A 15791-nucleotide genomic window follows, 5' to 3' on the forward strand; every position below is an offset into this window, starting at 1 on the left:
GATTGCTCCTAAGCGCCCTCTCCTGTGTAGAGCTCATACAGCTCCATGGTATACCCCAGAGCTGAGAGCGATGAAACAATATAGGAGACGGCTTGAGTGAAGATGTAGACGAACTCCTAGTGGATACAATTCCACACTGATAAGTGCCTATGGTAAGTTGTATTTAGGGGCAGTGAGGGCAGCAAAAAACCAATATTTTGCTGCCACTATCAAATCATCAATCTGCTGCCCAGCAGAGCTCTTCAGAATTGTCCGGGGGCTATTACACACTGGCCCCAATGACATGGTAGAACTATCTGAGGCCTGCTGTAATGAATTTGCTAGGCACTACCAGGATAAAATCTTTAGCATCCACCAGGACTTAGACTCCAATGTTATAGCAAGTGAATCAAGTGAGGTATCCAGAGCACAGCCTTGTCCCGATTGCTTGGATGAGTTTCAGTTGGTACAGCTTGAGGACACTGACAAGGTGCTTGGACAGGTTTCGTACAATCACTTCTGTGCTGGATCCTTGCCCTTCTTGGCTAATAAAAGCTAGCAGGGATGGAACAGCTGGCTGGGCCAGGGAAGTGATTAATGACTCTCTGTGACAGGGAGTGGTCCCTGGCTGCCTGAAAGAGGCAGTAGTGAGACCACTCCTGAAGAGACCCTCCTTGGACCCAGAATATCTTAATAACTATAGGCCAGTGGCAAATGTTCCATTCCTTGAACGAGTGGTTACAGGCCAGCTCCAGATACTCTTGGATGAGACTGGTTATCTGGATCCATTTCAGTTGGGTTTCAGGCCTGGTTTTGGCAGAGAAACAGCCTTGGTCACCCTGTATGATGACTTCTGTCGGGAGAGAGACAGGGGGAGTGTGACTCTGTTGTTTCTCCTTGATCTCCCAGTGGCTTTTGATACCATCAACCATGGTATCCTTCTGGGAAGACTGGCTGAGTTGGGAGTGGGAGGTACTGCATTGCGGTGGTTCCGCTCCTACTTGGCGGGTCGGCTCCAGAAGGTGGTGCTTGGGGAACATTGCTCAGCCCTGTGGATTCTTGAGTATGGGGTTCCGCAGGGGTCAGTTCTGTCCCCCATGCTGTTCAACATCTACATGAAAACATTGGGTGTGGTCATCCAGAGTTTTGGAGTGCGTTGCCATCAGTATGCTGATGACATGCAGCTCTGTTTCTCCTTCTCATCCTCTTCCGGTGAGGCCGTCAATGTGCTGAACCGGTGCCTCGCTGCAACAATGGACTGGATGAGGGCTAATAAACTGAGGTTTGATCCAGACAAGACTGAGATGCTGTTAGTGGGTGGTTCTTCTGACAGATGGTGGATGTCCAACCTGTCCTGGATGAGGTTGCTCTCCCCCTGAAGGAGCAGGTTCATAGCTTGGGGATTCTCCTAGAACCATCTCTGTCACTTGAGGTGGTGGCACGGAGTGTCTTCTACCAACTTCGGTTGGTGTCAGGCCCAGGATGCGACTCAGGAACCAGACCAGAGGTTGTAGTTAATTCATGTTTTATTAGAGTCCAACAAAGACTGCGCTTTCTCATGAAGCAATACAGGGATACAGGTCCTGCGACATTGGGAGAAAGTTGACAGAGCAAGGGGCTGCTTCCTGCCTGTTCTTTAAGAAGGGGCTAAACGGGCACGCAACCTTTCGCTTCTCCTTAACTCCCCCTCAGGTACTGCCCGCCTTCCCCCCCTTCTCTCCTGTCTTTTCAACCGTCTGCGTGTGCGTGGTGAGGGGGGAGGCATCACCTCCTCCTCTTCTGAAGTGTCCGATTCCCCTATGGGTGATAAAGGAGGAGCTGAGGGTAAACCATCTCTCCACCTTTCTGCTGTGATCAGCCCTCCCTCTTGCTCTGAGCTGCGGAGAAGGGAGGGCCTGGGAATGTCTGGGGGGGATTCTAAAACTTCAAGGCTCTCAGGCTCCCCGTTGCTAGGCGACCCTATCTCTGGCATGTCCTCTGTTTTGGCTTCGCTCCACAGAGGGTAAGTTCCTCCCTCCTCCCTCTGCCAGCCATTTGAATCCTCTTCTGACAACCCCCCAGGAGCCCAGCTCATCCTCCCGACACCATCCCCCTTCTCAAGCTGTGCCCCCCTCCCCCTGTCTGGCTTGGGGCGGTGAGGAAAACGTTGATGGAAAAGTTTTACTAACTCTGGAGCATGCACATCATCTGCATTTTCCCATGATCTGTCAGCCACTCCATAGCCCTTCCAGTGAATCAAATACTGCAGCTTGTGGCGTCTGATCCTGGAATCCAAGATTTCCTCAACTGCAAACTCAAGCTGCTCATTTATCAGGAGTGGGGACCCAGGAGGCTCATCCGGCCGCAGCTCACTGGGAGGGGCAGCTTTCGTCAAGAGGGATCGATGAAACACAGGATGTATTTTAAACGTGTCAGGTAGCTTCAGCCAGTACGCCACAGGATTAATTTGAGTTTCTATTTCAAAAGGACCCACCCTTTTGTCTTGTAATTTTCTACATTTGCCCGGCATCTGGAGGAAACGGGTGGACAGCCATACCTGGTCTCCTGGTTGAAGGGGGGGGGCTCCTTCCTGTGCAGGTCAGCAACTCGCTTGTACTCTGTTTTGGCTTTGTTTAACTGCTGTTTCAGTGTTTGTTGCGCCGCTTGCAATTCTTTTAGGAAGTCCTCAGCTGCCGGTACCAGCATTCCTTCTGAGCTGCTTGGAAAGACTTTAGGATGGAATCCATAATTCGCGAAGAATGGGGTTTGTTGAGTGCTGGAGTGTAGAGAATTGTTGTAGGCGAACTCTGCAAAATGCAAATATGATACCCAGTCAGTCTGTTGATAGGACACATAACTTCTTAAATATCTTTCCAAAACGGCGTTCAAGCGTTCCGTTTGCCCATCTGTCTGGGGGTGATGGGCAGAGGAGAGTTTTAATTCCGTCTGCAACTGTTTCCACATTGCTCTCCAAAATTTGGCTGTGAACTGAGTTCCTCGGTCTGAGACTACACTGTTTGGCAACCCATGCAGTCGGTAGACTTCTTTGATGAATAACTTGGCCGTTTCCTTAGCCTCTAAGGCCCCTTCACAAGGGAGGAAATGCGCCATTTTGGTGAGTAGATCTACCATGACTAAAACGGCTGTCATTCCTTGGGATTTGGGAAGATCAGTTATAAAATCCATGGAGAGGTCCTTCCAGGGTTCATGTGGGACAGGTAGCGGTTGTAACAGTCCTGCTGGTTTTCCTGTTTGTGTTTTTGTCCGCAGACAGACAGAACAGGACTTTACATAGCTTTCAATATCCCTACGCATTTTAGGCCACCAGAAGTCCTTGGCCACGTTCTGAGTGGTCTTGTAAATCCCAAAGTGTCCCGCTGTGATGGAATCATGGCACTGGCGTAGGATTCTGAGCCTTAATTCTCCTTCTGGCACATATCTGGCTGTTTTGAACCATAATAGTCCATTCCTCCAGTGAAAGGTTACTTCTGAGTCTTGACTTTGTCCCGTCTCCTGCCCATATTTTAGTACGTCTGCATCTTCTTGTTGTGCCTTTTTGAGTTCCTCTTCCCACGAAGACTGGCATGATCCCAACATTAATTTCTCTGGCGGGATCACATACTGAGGCTGGTCCTCGGATTCACTTTCTTTGTACTGTGGCTGTCTGGATAAGGCATCAGCTCTCTGGTTTTTGGCTTGGGTTTGGTAAGTGATCTTGAAGTTAAACCTGGTGAAGAACTGGGACCATCTTATTTGTCTCTGGTTCAGCTTTCTGGCAGTTTGGAGGCTTTCCAGGTTCTTGTGGTCGGAGCGCACTTCGATCTGATGAGGGCCCCCCTCTAGGTATTGTCTCCAGTTTTCAAAAGAGTCCTTGATGGCCAGCAGCTCCTTCTCCCAAACTGTGTAATTCTTCTCTGCAGGCTTTAACTTCCGAGAGAAGTACGCACAGGGGTGCAGCTCCTTTCCTTCTTGGTCTAATTGCAGAAGGACCCCCCCGATAGCAAAATCTGAAGCATCTGCTTCCACGATGAAAGGGCGGGTCGGGTCAGCAAAGTGCAGAATGGGCTCGGAAGCGAACCTTCTCTTCAGCTCCTCAAAGGCCTAGGTGGCATTCTCTGTCCATTGAAACTTCTTCTTTCCCCTTAAACAGTCAGTCAGAGGGGCTGTCAATTTGGAAAACCCTGGAATGAACTTTCTGTAATAATTGGCAAACCCCAAAAACCGTTGTACATCCTTTTTGGTGACAGGTTGGCCCCAGTCCAATATGCAGCTTACTTTCCCTGGGTCCATCTCCACGCCTTCCGCTGAGATTCGATATCCAAGGAAGTCTAGAGACTTGAGGTCAAATCCACATTTCTCTAATTTAGCATACAGGTGATTTTCTCTCAGTCTCTGCAACACCGTCTTCACATGCTGGTCGTGGTCTTCCTGGTTCTTTGAGAACACCAGGATATCATCTAAGTAACAGATTACATATGTGTCCAACAAGTCTCTAAACACGTCGTTCATGAATTTTTGAAAAATTCCTGGACTTCCACAAAGTCCGAACGGCATGACCAGGTATTCATACTGTCCGTAAGCGGTCAAGAATCCTGTTTTCCATTCATCTCCCTGCTTCATCCTGATCAGATTGTACGCTCCTCTCAAATCCAACTTCGTGAAGATTTTTGCAGAGCGCAGTCGGTCCAGCAACTCTGAGATCAGGGGCAGCAGGTAGCTGTTGGGGATGGTGATCTGGTTCAATGCGCGATAGTCGTTACAGGGTCTGAGTTCCCCCCCTTCTTTTTCACAAACAATAGTAGCGCTCCAGCAGGGGATTGTGAGGGGCGTATGAATCCTCGCCTCAGGTTTTTATCCAGGAATTCCTTCAGGGCCTCCCTCTCATTCTCTGTGAGAGAGTAGATTCTCCCTGATGGGATGCTGGCTCCTGGCACTAGATCAATCGCACAGTCGTAAGGGCGGTGGGGGGGGTAAAGTCTCTGCCTCCTTTTCATCAAACACATCTTTGAATTCTTCATACTTTGGCGGCAGGGTCACTTGCTCGATCTCTTGCACTGCCCCCGCTAAGGTGTTCTTGATTCCTTCAGGTTGACAGTTCTCCTGGCAATACTGTGAGGTGAACCACACCACCGCCTCCTTCCAACTTATTGTGGGTTCATGCTTTGCTAGCCAGGGCATTCCCAGAATCACCTCAAAGTTCGAGAGATCTGACACGTATAGCGAAATGAACTCTTCGTGCCCGGGGATTTGAAGTTTCACTTCCTCCGTGGCTTGTGTCACCCCTCCTGACTTCAGGGGTCTCCCATCGATAGTCTCCACAGCTAGGGGAGCGTTCAGTTTCCACCGGGAAATTCCATGACGCTTGACTAACTTTACATCAATAAAATTTGTGGAGGCTCCACTGTCAATTAAGGCAGTGGAATTAAACACCACTCCTCTGGAAGTTGTAATCCGAATAGGCAAGACCAACACCCCCTTTGAGGGAGGTTGGATCGTTGGGGGGCCTTTATACAACGCTGCCCCCAGTCCACCGGCCTGCACGTGGACTGGGTGTTCTAGTTTCCCGACGGCTCAGCTTTCTCCCCTTTTAGTCCACAGTCTCTGGCCATGTGGCCCGGCTTTGAACAATAAAAGCATAAACGTTCTTGGCGGCGTCTTTCCTTTTCTTCTTCCGACAGTCTTGGCCTAGCCCCTCCCTGTCCCTCAGCTGCATTACCTGCCATTCCTGCAGAGGGAAGGGTCTTGCTGCGAGATGCCGAGACTGAGTATCTCGGGACCTCCTGCTTCCTTTCCAGGCGCCTTCCTTCCATCCGGTGATCTATCTGTAGGCATAGCCGGATGAGCCCTGGTAGGTCAGCGGGGTGGGAGGTCCTGGCCAACTCATCCAGGATTTCAGCATTTAATCCACTCCGGTACATAAACATCAGGGCAGCGTCATTGTAACCAGTTTCCTGGGACAGAATTTTAAAAGCGTTAGTGTACTCGGAAACAGTCCCTTTAGCTTGCTTCAGAGCGCCTAGTTGCTGCGCTACTGTTTCAGCTCTTTGCGGGTCTTGGAACATCTCGGTCATCTCCTGTATAAATCCTCTGTACCTTCTTAAGACAGTATCTTTTCTCACGAGATACGGAGTCACCCATTTTGCAGCTTCTCCCTCCAGGAGGCTAATCACGAAGGCCACTTTAGCCCCATCGTCTGGAAACTCCATGTGCCTGACATCCAGATATAACTCACATTGAGCCACGAAAGTTGCCAACTGATCACTTTGTCCCGCGTATTTTGGGGGCAATCCAATGGGAACCTTTACTGCGGCAGCTGGAGGGGCTGTTTGCATCTGGTCTATCGTGGCCTTCAAGGTTTGATTATCCATCTTCAGCGCCTTGACTGCTGCTAGCAGGGCTTGGACATCCATCTGCAATTCAGCTACCTTAGTCCTCAAGAGTTTCACTTCTTCCATCTCAGAAGTGGGGTTCGTCCCCCCCGCTGCTCCCTTTGACATCTTGTCCCAGTCAAGTGAAGAGAGCGTTGAGGGTGATTTAGGTGGCTCTGTCAAGGTGTCAGGCCCAGGATGCGACTCAGGAACCAGACCAGAGGTTGTAGTTAATTCGTGTTTTATTAGAGTAATGTCCAACAAAGACTGCGCTTTCTCATGAAGCAATACAGGGATACAGGTCCTGCGACATTGGGAGAAAGTTGACAGAGCAAGGGGCTGCTTCCTGCCTGTTCTTTAAGAAGGGGCTAAACGGGCGCGCAACCTTTCGCTCCTCTTTAACTCCCCCTCAGGTACTGCCCGCCTTCCCCCCCTTCTCTCCTGTCTTTTCAACCGTCTGCGTGTGCGTGGTGAGGGGGGAGGCATCACCTCCTCCTCTTCTGAAGTGTCCGATTCCCCTATGGGTGATAAAGGAGGAGCTGAGGGTAAACCATCTCTCCGCTTTTCTGCTGTGATCAGCCCTCCCTCTTGCTCTGAGCTGCGGAGAAGGGAGGGCCTGGGAATGTCTGGGGGGGATTCTAAAACTTCAAGGCTCTCAGGCTCCCCGTTGCTAGGCGACCCTATCTCTGGCATGTCCTCTGTTTTGGCTTCGCTCCACAGAGGGTAAGTTCCTCCCTCCTCCCTCTGCCAGCCATTTGAATCCTCTTCTGACAACCCCCCAGGAGCCCAGCTCATCCTCCCGACAGTTGGTGGCCCAATTATGCCCCTATCTGGACAGGGATAACCTGGCTTCAGTTGTCCATGCTCTGGTAACCTCCAAGTTAGATTACTGCAATGCACTCTACATGGGGCTGCCTTTGAAGATGGTTCGGAAACTGCAGCTTGCACAAAATGCATCAGCCAGATTGGTAACAGGGACCAGACGGTTTGAACATATAAAAATGATTCTGGCCTGCTTGCATTGGCTGCCTGTATGTTTCCGAACTTGATTCAAGGTGCTGGTTTTAACCTATAAAGCCTTACATGGCTTGGGACCACATACCTGATGGATGCCTCTCCCGATGCAAACCCACCCGTACACTACTCTCAACATCCAAGGTGCTCCTCCGGGTGCCTACTCGGAGGGAAGCTGGGAGTCTGGCAACAAGGGAGAGGGCCTTCTCAGTGGTGGCCCCCAAATTATGGAATGATCTTCCTGACGAGGTGTGCCTGGCGCCGTTATCTTTTCAGCACCAGGTCAAGACTTTCCTCTTCTCCCAGGCATTTTAGCATGTGTTTTTAAATTGCTTTTTAAAAATGTGTTTTTTAAATTTGTATATTTGTTTTTAATGTCTTTAATTGTTGTAAACTGCCCAGAGAGCTTGGCTATGGGGCTGTATATAAATGCAAATACTAACAACAACAACAACAACAATAATAATAATGTACACTTTGCTGAAAGTCTGCTTTTTTAACACTTTAACCTTTAGATGTAGCAGCTTGAGAACTGAACAAAATCCTGATAGACGTGCTGGATTGAAACCAGGTAAGCAGATGATAGGAGGGAAAAGGGCTGGGAGGGAGACACAGTAAACAATTTGGTTTATCTGTGTTCAGTATGACATCATGGACATAAAAATAATGTTAGTATGGGACAATGCATGAAAGCCCCCTTCAGTTTCTACTCAGCAATCTCATAGGCCTGATTCAAATATTCAATCTGTGATATGGAAGTTGCATTAGTGAAGACTGTTCCATGAGAAGAATCAAGTCTTGCCATGAAGTTCTGACCATTTTTACCATGATGCTGCAATCCCTCATTTTTGTGTTTGAAGTTGTAAAATAATTTTTATTTATTAAATTTATATCCCACCTAGGGCTGGCTCCAGGCATGCAGAGGCCCTTGGGTGTCAGCTTGCCCTGAGCCCTGGCGTGTGCGCATGCGTACGTGCATGCATGCGCTCCCCCACACCCCCACCTGTCCCGTCTTTTACCATTGCCCTTAATGAAGATGGCGGTCGCAGTTTCCCTAAGGGGATGAAGCCTTCTCCTTCATCTTTGTTGATGGCACACGTGCGTCCTACGCGCACACATCTCTGCCATCAACTAAGATGGCGGCGGCAGCTTCAGTACCTTAGGGAAGCCGTGGCTGCCATCTTCATTAAGGGCAATGCTAATAGACAGGAGACAGGTAGGTGGGGCAAGGGAATGGCAGGCAGGCAGAAGCTCCTGCCCTGCGATCTGCGGATGGTGCCGCAGATTGTGGAAGGGGAGTGGAGGGCCCCCCAGGGGCCCCTCAGGGGCTCCTGTAGCTTCGGGGCCCTCGGGCCAGTGCCCCATCAGGCCACCCTTTGGAAGCAGCCCTTCCTTCCAGAAGAAGCCCAGGGCAGCATTGTTGATTACAAGATTTCGCACTGTAAAAATTAAATGGGAACTGTTCATATAAAGACTTTTCTATGTATAGTAGTTATGTCTTAAAATAGCAAACCACAATTCATGCTGTCTTAATATAGGTTATTTAAACCTCTGAACAGTTGGATAGAATAGAGAAGCTCACCTGGTGAAATTTTATGTTTGAAATGATGGTTGGAAATATGGTTGGAATATAGTAAAGTTTTATTTAGTAAGGCTTTCCCTGAGGTATAACCTAGTCATTTGTGGAATATCAGTTTTCTTCAATATTCTAATGAAATTGTTTTGTTGTTTTTGAAGTTTAAATGGATTTTTTTTAGAGTTTTTAAAACTGATTTTACTGTTTTTAGAGCTTGTGTTTCTGTGTTTTATTCAATTTTTAACTTGTACACCACTATGATGACTTTGCGCTGTGAAGCTGTCTATACCTTTGAATAATAATAATATGCATAACAAGCATTATAATATAAGCAGGATAAAGCTAAAATGTTACTTTTGTTAAAACATTTTAATTTTGCAGCTTTTTAAATACAAGAGTCTCTCATGTCAGTTGACAGTGGGGTCTTCTCTATTGCATAATTGCAACCAGTAGGAGCCAGTGTGGCGTGGCAGAGAAATGGGTCCACCCTTCTAAAACTGGTGTCACTGCCCCTTACCTGGATGGTGTTGGGGCAGGGCAGGGCTGCAATGGGTTCAGGGTGTGATGGACGCAATCCTGTGCTTCCACCAGTGTTTATGCATAGCCCAGACCTCACCATTGCCCTGCCTTGTCTCATCCCCATCCAGGTAAGCAGCGGCAATACCATACTCTGCTATGAGCTACAACTCCCATGAATTTCATACCAGGCATCTATTACTGGCCTCTGCAAGTGCTGCTATCATCTGTAATTAGTCTCTTGATGTGAGTAAATCTCAGGGAGGCTGAGATCTGGATGAAGTTTGGCATTTCAGCTAGTTTGATTTGTCCTCTGTTGTTCCCTCTCCAGTCATAATGAAAAAGACATCATACCTGTAATACTAAGTGTTCCCTCAAAATCTATAACCTTGTTGAGTTCCCTTAACATGTCCTTGATTTAGTTTGTCATCGCCTTGTGAGATGAATGGGAAATTAAGCCTTGAACATGGACGGAAGGCGCATGATATAATAGCCTTGCTGAAGCTAAGCAGAGACTGGGTGGGAGACTGATTGTGAAGCATATGGATGCTGCCTTCTTGCATTTTCTTTTACATGATTGAATTCTCTCACACCAGCATTCAGATTTGCAGAAATCAAACTCGGTATTTCATTTCATTTAGCAGCCCAGCACATTCAAATGCATAATCTGAATATAATATGTGTGTTCTCCACGCCTGCAGTTGTTAACTTATCCTCTATATACTGTCAATGTGCTCTTCTCATTTTTTCTACAGTGTTTTTGAGAGTGCTGATATTAACCCAGGATATAGTGAGAAGGATTCAAAGAATGAATGACAAGCACCGCTCGATCTCTGACAGATGCCAAAGAAGTGGTTGCCCTAGCAACAAAAAGCACATGAAAACTACAAGGCATGCACCTGCTTGTATGGTATCCATTAAAGTACTGATGAATCTGTGTAACACAAATAACTATTAAGTTATCACTGGGGCTAATGGAAACAGGATAGATTCTGTCACTAGTGTACATCATATTTCTATTGACATTTATTTCAGTTGCTGTTATTCTAGTTAAGTTTATGAACAAATGTGCTTAAAAGAGAAAGGAAAAGGATCCATAAACCACAAAAAAGTTTATTTTAAATATAAAAGCAGTTTTCTAAAGAGGACATTAACATTTTCTTTCATCTGGAATTCTGAATTACTGTTGAATTGGCAGAAAACATGTTACACTGATAATTCAGAAGTCATACAAAAATAATATTTTTCCATTTTAATGGGACACTAAGGTCCTCTGTTTATCAAAGCGTGTGAAAAGTACTAGAGAGTTTAAAGGAGGTCAAAGTTAACTCTTAGTTTACATGATATCCTTTATTTGAAGGGATGCCCTTCAGCTTTAAAGCTCTCCTCTTCATAACCTCATGGAAGATAATGGCACTTGTAATGAAGTTCATAGCTCCAGATCCAAGTGGTGTTCCCTATATTAGGGCCAATTTAAAAGTGACACAAGAAAAGCAAAAGCAAAATGTACCCATGCTGCATTTTATGTAGTAGGGGTGGGTGAGAAATTAGATTCAGTTCACATTTTAAGCTGAATCTGTCAAATTCTCACTTTCCAAAAACAACGTAAGAACCCAAACAACCATACGTCAAAATTCACATTTAATTGAATTTTGCAATGTGATTGGCCAACCAAATGTGCATAAAAATGAATACATGAATGAAAATAGCATACAAAAAGGCATTATATGATGAGAAATTGCTTCCAAAAATGTGTACATTAGTAAAAGGGGTCTACAAAGGTGTGTTTATTAGGAGAAATTCACAGTAAAATGCCAGAGAATTTTCATGAGGATTTTTTAAAAAAGCAAATTGCTGCAGAAATGTGAACTGAATTTATGATTGGAAAAATGAGAAACTGAGAGAATCAAAATCGACAGTTCTTTCCATCCCTAACATTGAGTCTCATTTAAAGTGGACCCTTAGCCACTATGCATGCAGATTTAGTAAATGAGCACAGTACTCATCCAGACCACAATCCCTGGCAAGCTAAAACTGGGCAAGAAGTTGGATGTGTGGAATTTTGCACATGTCCAAGAAGGAAGAATAATTCTTCTTGTTCTTCCACTTTCAATTTAAAATCGGGCCATAAAGAATTGGGTAACATGACATGACCAATGATTTTTATGCAGGATTGAAATGTAAGAGCAGCCAAAGCTGAGCCATAATATTGAAGAATTCTGGGTTCCACTGAAACTACTACTGTTTTCTACTTTTATAAGCTACGGGACTCTATTTCAGTATTTACTATAAAGCAAAGTTTTGTCAGCTTCTAGCAGTGCAGCAAAAATAATGTTTTCATTCAGCTTCCCACTACTAGTTCATATATTTGTGTCTGTGTCTTTCTCTTTTTCATTGACACAGGAAACACACATGTATGCATGTTTTATTTTAGTTTATTTTAGGTAGACTTTAGACTAGTCAAGTCTAAAGCCTAGTCGCTAATCCTTTGATGTACTTGCAATACCCATTGTTTTCACAAGCTATAGTTAGAATCATGTTGTAATAACAAGGCTGTACTGTTGTTATATTTATTTTAGCCAAAGAGTTAAATACATCTCTCAAAGTGTATTTATCATACTCCTGAGATAACTAAAATAGAAAGTAACTGACCAGGCACATTCTCCAGAAAGTCCAAAGCACGTATACAATATGCAGTACTCAGATGACAATTATGCTTTTGTAAAGCAGGGGTAGCCATTGTGCCCTCATCTGCATTAGCCACCCCTGTTATAGAGACATACACTGACTTAGCATTCATATATTTAACATTGCAAAGCCACCAAAAAATCCAAATTCACTTACCAAATCAGGTACCTCGTTAGTCCATTAGTACAAAGAGGGGCAGTAATATATTATCTTTAATTAAGAGTAATCAATGTTCACAATTCTCACACAACTGAGCAGGCACATTCCCTAGACACACAGAGAATGTAGGAGTGAGCTGTGGAAAGAGATTTCCCTTGGAAAGAGATAAACCATGCACTCAGCATAGGTTGCCAAATTTTCCCTTCCTATTTAAAATAATGGGGCCTTTAAAAACTAACTATATAGGAAGAGAAAGCCCCCTGAAATTCCTCACACGTTTTGATGCATTCAAAGGAGCAAGAAAAAAAGAATTATGTAAATTCTTCTGTGGGTGGAATAGTAGCAAACAGCAGAAATTTTCCCAAGAAGGCAAATTCTTTAAGCTGTTTTATTTTGGTAATTTCTCATCAGATCCATCAGAAATTTGGGCAGAAAAAAACTGCAGTACTGTTCTCATCCACCTACACAAATGTCAGAAAACACCTGTACAAATCCTGCATCGGAACATGCAGATAGATTTCTCTCAAACTCATGGAAACTAGATTGATTTCAGGATCTCCATGGAGATTTATTGGTATCCTCTTTGCATGTCCCAGCAGGCCATATAGCCCTCTGAGCTCCAATTGGCCTACAGGCACAGACTAGGTTGAATTATAGACCTGTGGGTATATCCAACTAACCCATACTCAGAGTAGACCCACTGAAATGAATTGACTTAACTTACTTAAGTTCATTGATTTCAATAGATATTGGGGTCCAGGCAACTGAGATGGAAAAGGAACAGATTAGGTAGGGTGGCATGACCAGGCCGATGAGTTTAGCAATGGTTGAATATAAGACAGCCAGGGTGTGGTAGTCCTGCTGACCCCTTCTGTTTCCTTCCCCATTGCTGGCATATGAAAAAGTGGGAGGCACTAAACTAGGAATAATAAGAAATACACATCTAAGGTGCACTGAAAATATAGTATTAATAACAACACTTCTTCGGGGGCATTTGATTCAATGTTCTCTGCTATTCAGAACATAGAACACAGTGTCCCTGAGTCCTCTCAAAACATGTTAACCTTTATTAATAATACTTTTTCCAGTTCACCTCACCAGTGCTAAAGATCATATGATTAACATGCCTAAATTGAATTTTATGCGATTGTTCTTTTTCAAATTTTTCAAAATCAAATTTTGCTTTAATGGCATGTAAGTATATGTGATCTTTACATATATATTATATGTATCATATGAATGATAATTACTTTTAAAGCATTTAATGATAGAGCACAAGAGGTGGATAGAAAATCTGGGTGCAGTTGCGGACTTTTGATTTGTAGTTTCTTTGTAATATTTCCTTCCTCATTCCTTGCTTCTTTTTGCCTATCTGCCAATACCATTGAAAAGCTTAGTCTACTGCTGAAACACACTTCTTTTCATTTACAGATTCACTACGATAACAAGAAAGAACAGAACAGACCACTCAGTAAACAAAACTGAAATGTCAGTATTTTGATTTCTTCTTCTAGCTTTAGTGAAAAGATGTGTGTGATTGACAGAACCACAAACAAGAATTCTACAGAAGTTCAACCTGTACTAGGACTGGTCTTGGGTAGCATCTCATTGATCACAGTTGTCATGAATATTTTGGTCCTATATGCAATGAAAACAGAGAAGAAGCTGCAGACAGTTGGCAATCTTTATATTATCAGCCTTTCATGTGCAGATGTTATAGTTGGTGCAGCTGTCATGCCACTAAACATTGTGTATTTGTTGAAGGATAAGTGGATATGGCCTCGAAAAGCTTGTCTGTTTTGGCTGTCCGTGGATTATGTGGCTAGCACAGCCTCCATATTCAGTCTCTTCATACTTTGCATAGATCGTTACCGTTCTGTTCAGCAGCCTCTAAAATATCTCAAGTACCGGACCAAAACTAGAGCATCTATTATGATATCAATAGCTTGGCTGTTCTCTTTTATGTGGGTAATCCCAATTCTTGGCTGGCGTAAGTTTGATAATGTTAACAATGCAACTGATGATGAACACATATGTGAAACAGATTTTTGCAAAATCAGATGGTTTAAGGTTTTGACAGCTATGATCAACTTTTATGTCCCATCATTGCTGATGCTATGGTTCTATGCAAAAATATACAAGGCTGTCCGGAGGCATTATCAGCATAGACAGCACATAAATGGGTCTTTTAGAATGCCCTCAGAAAGAACAGGTGTGCACAATGGAAAGGTGCAAGAACTGCAACAGATTTGTTTCCAGGGTTCAGGTAAATATATTGGATATGTCCCTAATGAAAACAACCTTGATCAGAACAAAAAAATGGAGGTCAAATATCCAGCAAGCAGCTTTGTTAAAATCCCAAAGGATTTTCATAGAGGTAACCATGAAGTAGTGAAACTTAGCTGCTTTCCGCTATCCATTGCACAGAGTGACATACAAAAAGGCACTACAGACAGGTATGACTGTGCCAATAAAAGCACTCAGAATACAGAGCATCCTTGCCCCCAAGAGTTAAATAAAACATCAGATGAGAAGACTTTTGCGGGGCAGCCTTCCTGCAGAAATTATTCTGATCCCACTCTGGAGGAAAATCCTTATACTAAAGGATGTTTTCCTCAGTATACCAACAGAAAAGACACCACAAGTCTCTTAAAAATGACATGGGGGAAGGTACGCACTCATTCCATGAGCCTTAATCAAGGGTTACATATGAACAGAGACAGAAAGGCAGCCAAACAATTGGGCTTCATAATGGCAGCATTTATGCTGTGCTGGAGTCCATATTTTGTATTCTTTATGGTCATGGCCTATTGTGACAGCTGTTACAATCGTCCTGTTCACATGTTTACTATTTGGCTTGGCTATGTAAATTCTACATTAAATCCATTTATATACCCACTCTGTAATGAGAACTTCAAAAAGGCTTTCAAAAAGATATTTCATATTAAAACCTAAATTCTCTTGGGAGATATTGTATGGGGGGGAAGAGGGAATCAAGTATCATGTTGGAAAGAAAAATAGACTTTTCAGTATTACAAAGAAGAATTGCAAACGAAGCAAATGATTTTAGAAAATTGTTGGGAAAGGAGAAATTGAAAAGAAAGAATGAAGCACACACACAAAACAATTTAAACAAAATATTTAAATTGTAAATTATATTTAATTACCTGGATTCCCATAACCTCAGGTTTCAGCCTCAGGATTGTTTTTGTTTTGTAAATAATGTATAGGGGTTTTTTGGATTTCCAGGTTCTATTATTTGGAATAAGACTGGGGCAGAATGAAGTATGTTGGTACTTAATCTGGTGTCTAAAGCCAAAATAGATGTTTCTTCATTCAGTTCAGTACTCAGTTTGCTGCAGTCCCTTGTCCAGTTGTATGTTCATACTGTTACATGCTCCCCACTTATAGCAGTGAGAATGGTTTGATGGATGCAGCAATCAATCAATCAATCTTTATTTTTACCCTGCCCTTTTTCCAAAACTGGAACTCAGGGCGGCTTACAAGTAAAA

At 44.1% G+C, this 15791-nt stretch overlaps 1 protein-coding gene across 1 annotated transcript; it reads left to right on the forward strand.

Annotated features, from left to right (window-relative positions):
• Positions 1–13722: 13722 nt before the first annotated feature.
• HRH1 (histamine receptor H1) lies at positions 13723–15568 on the forward strand. Its single transcript, XM_061621993.1, has one exon. The coding sequence runs from the start codon at positions 13807–13809 to the stop codon at positions 15232–15234; it is 1428 nt and encodes a 475-aa protein (XP_061477977.1). The 5' UTR covers positions 13723–13806; the 3' UTR covers positions 15235–15568.
• Positions 15569–15791: the final 223 nt, after the last annotated feature.

This window comes from Rhineura floridana, chromosome 3, assembly GCF_030035675.1.
Source record: "Rhineura floridana isolate rRhiFlo1 chromosome 3, rRhiFlo1.hap2, whole genome shotgun sequence".
NCBI lineage: Eukaryota > Metazoa > Chordata > Lepidosauria > Squamata > Rhineuridae > Rhineura > Rhineura floridana.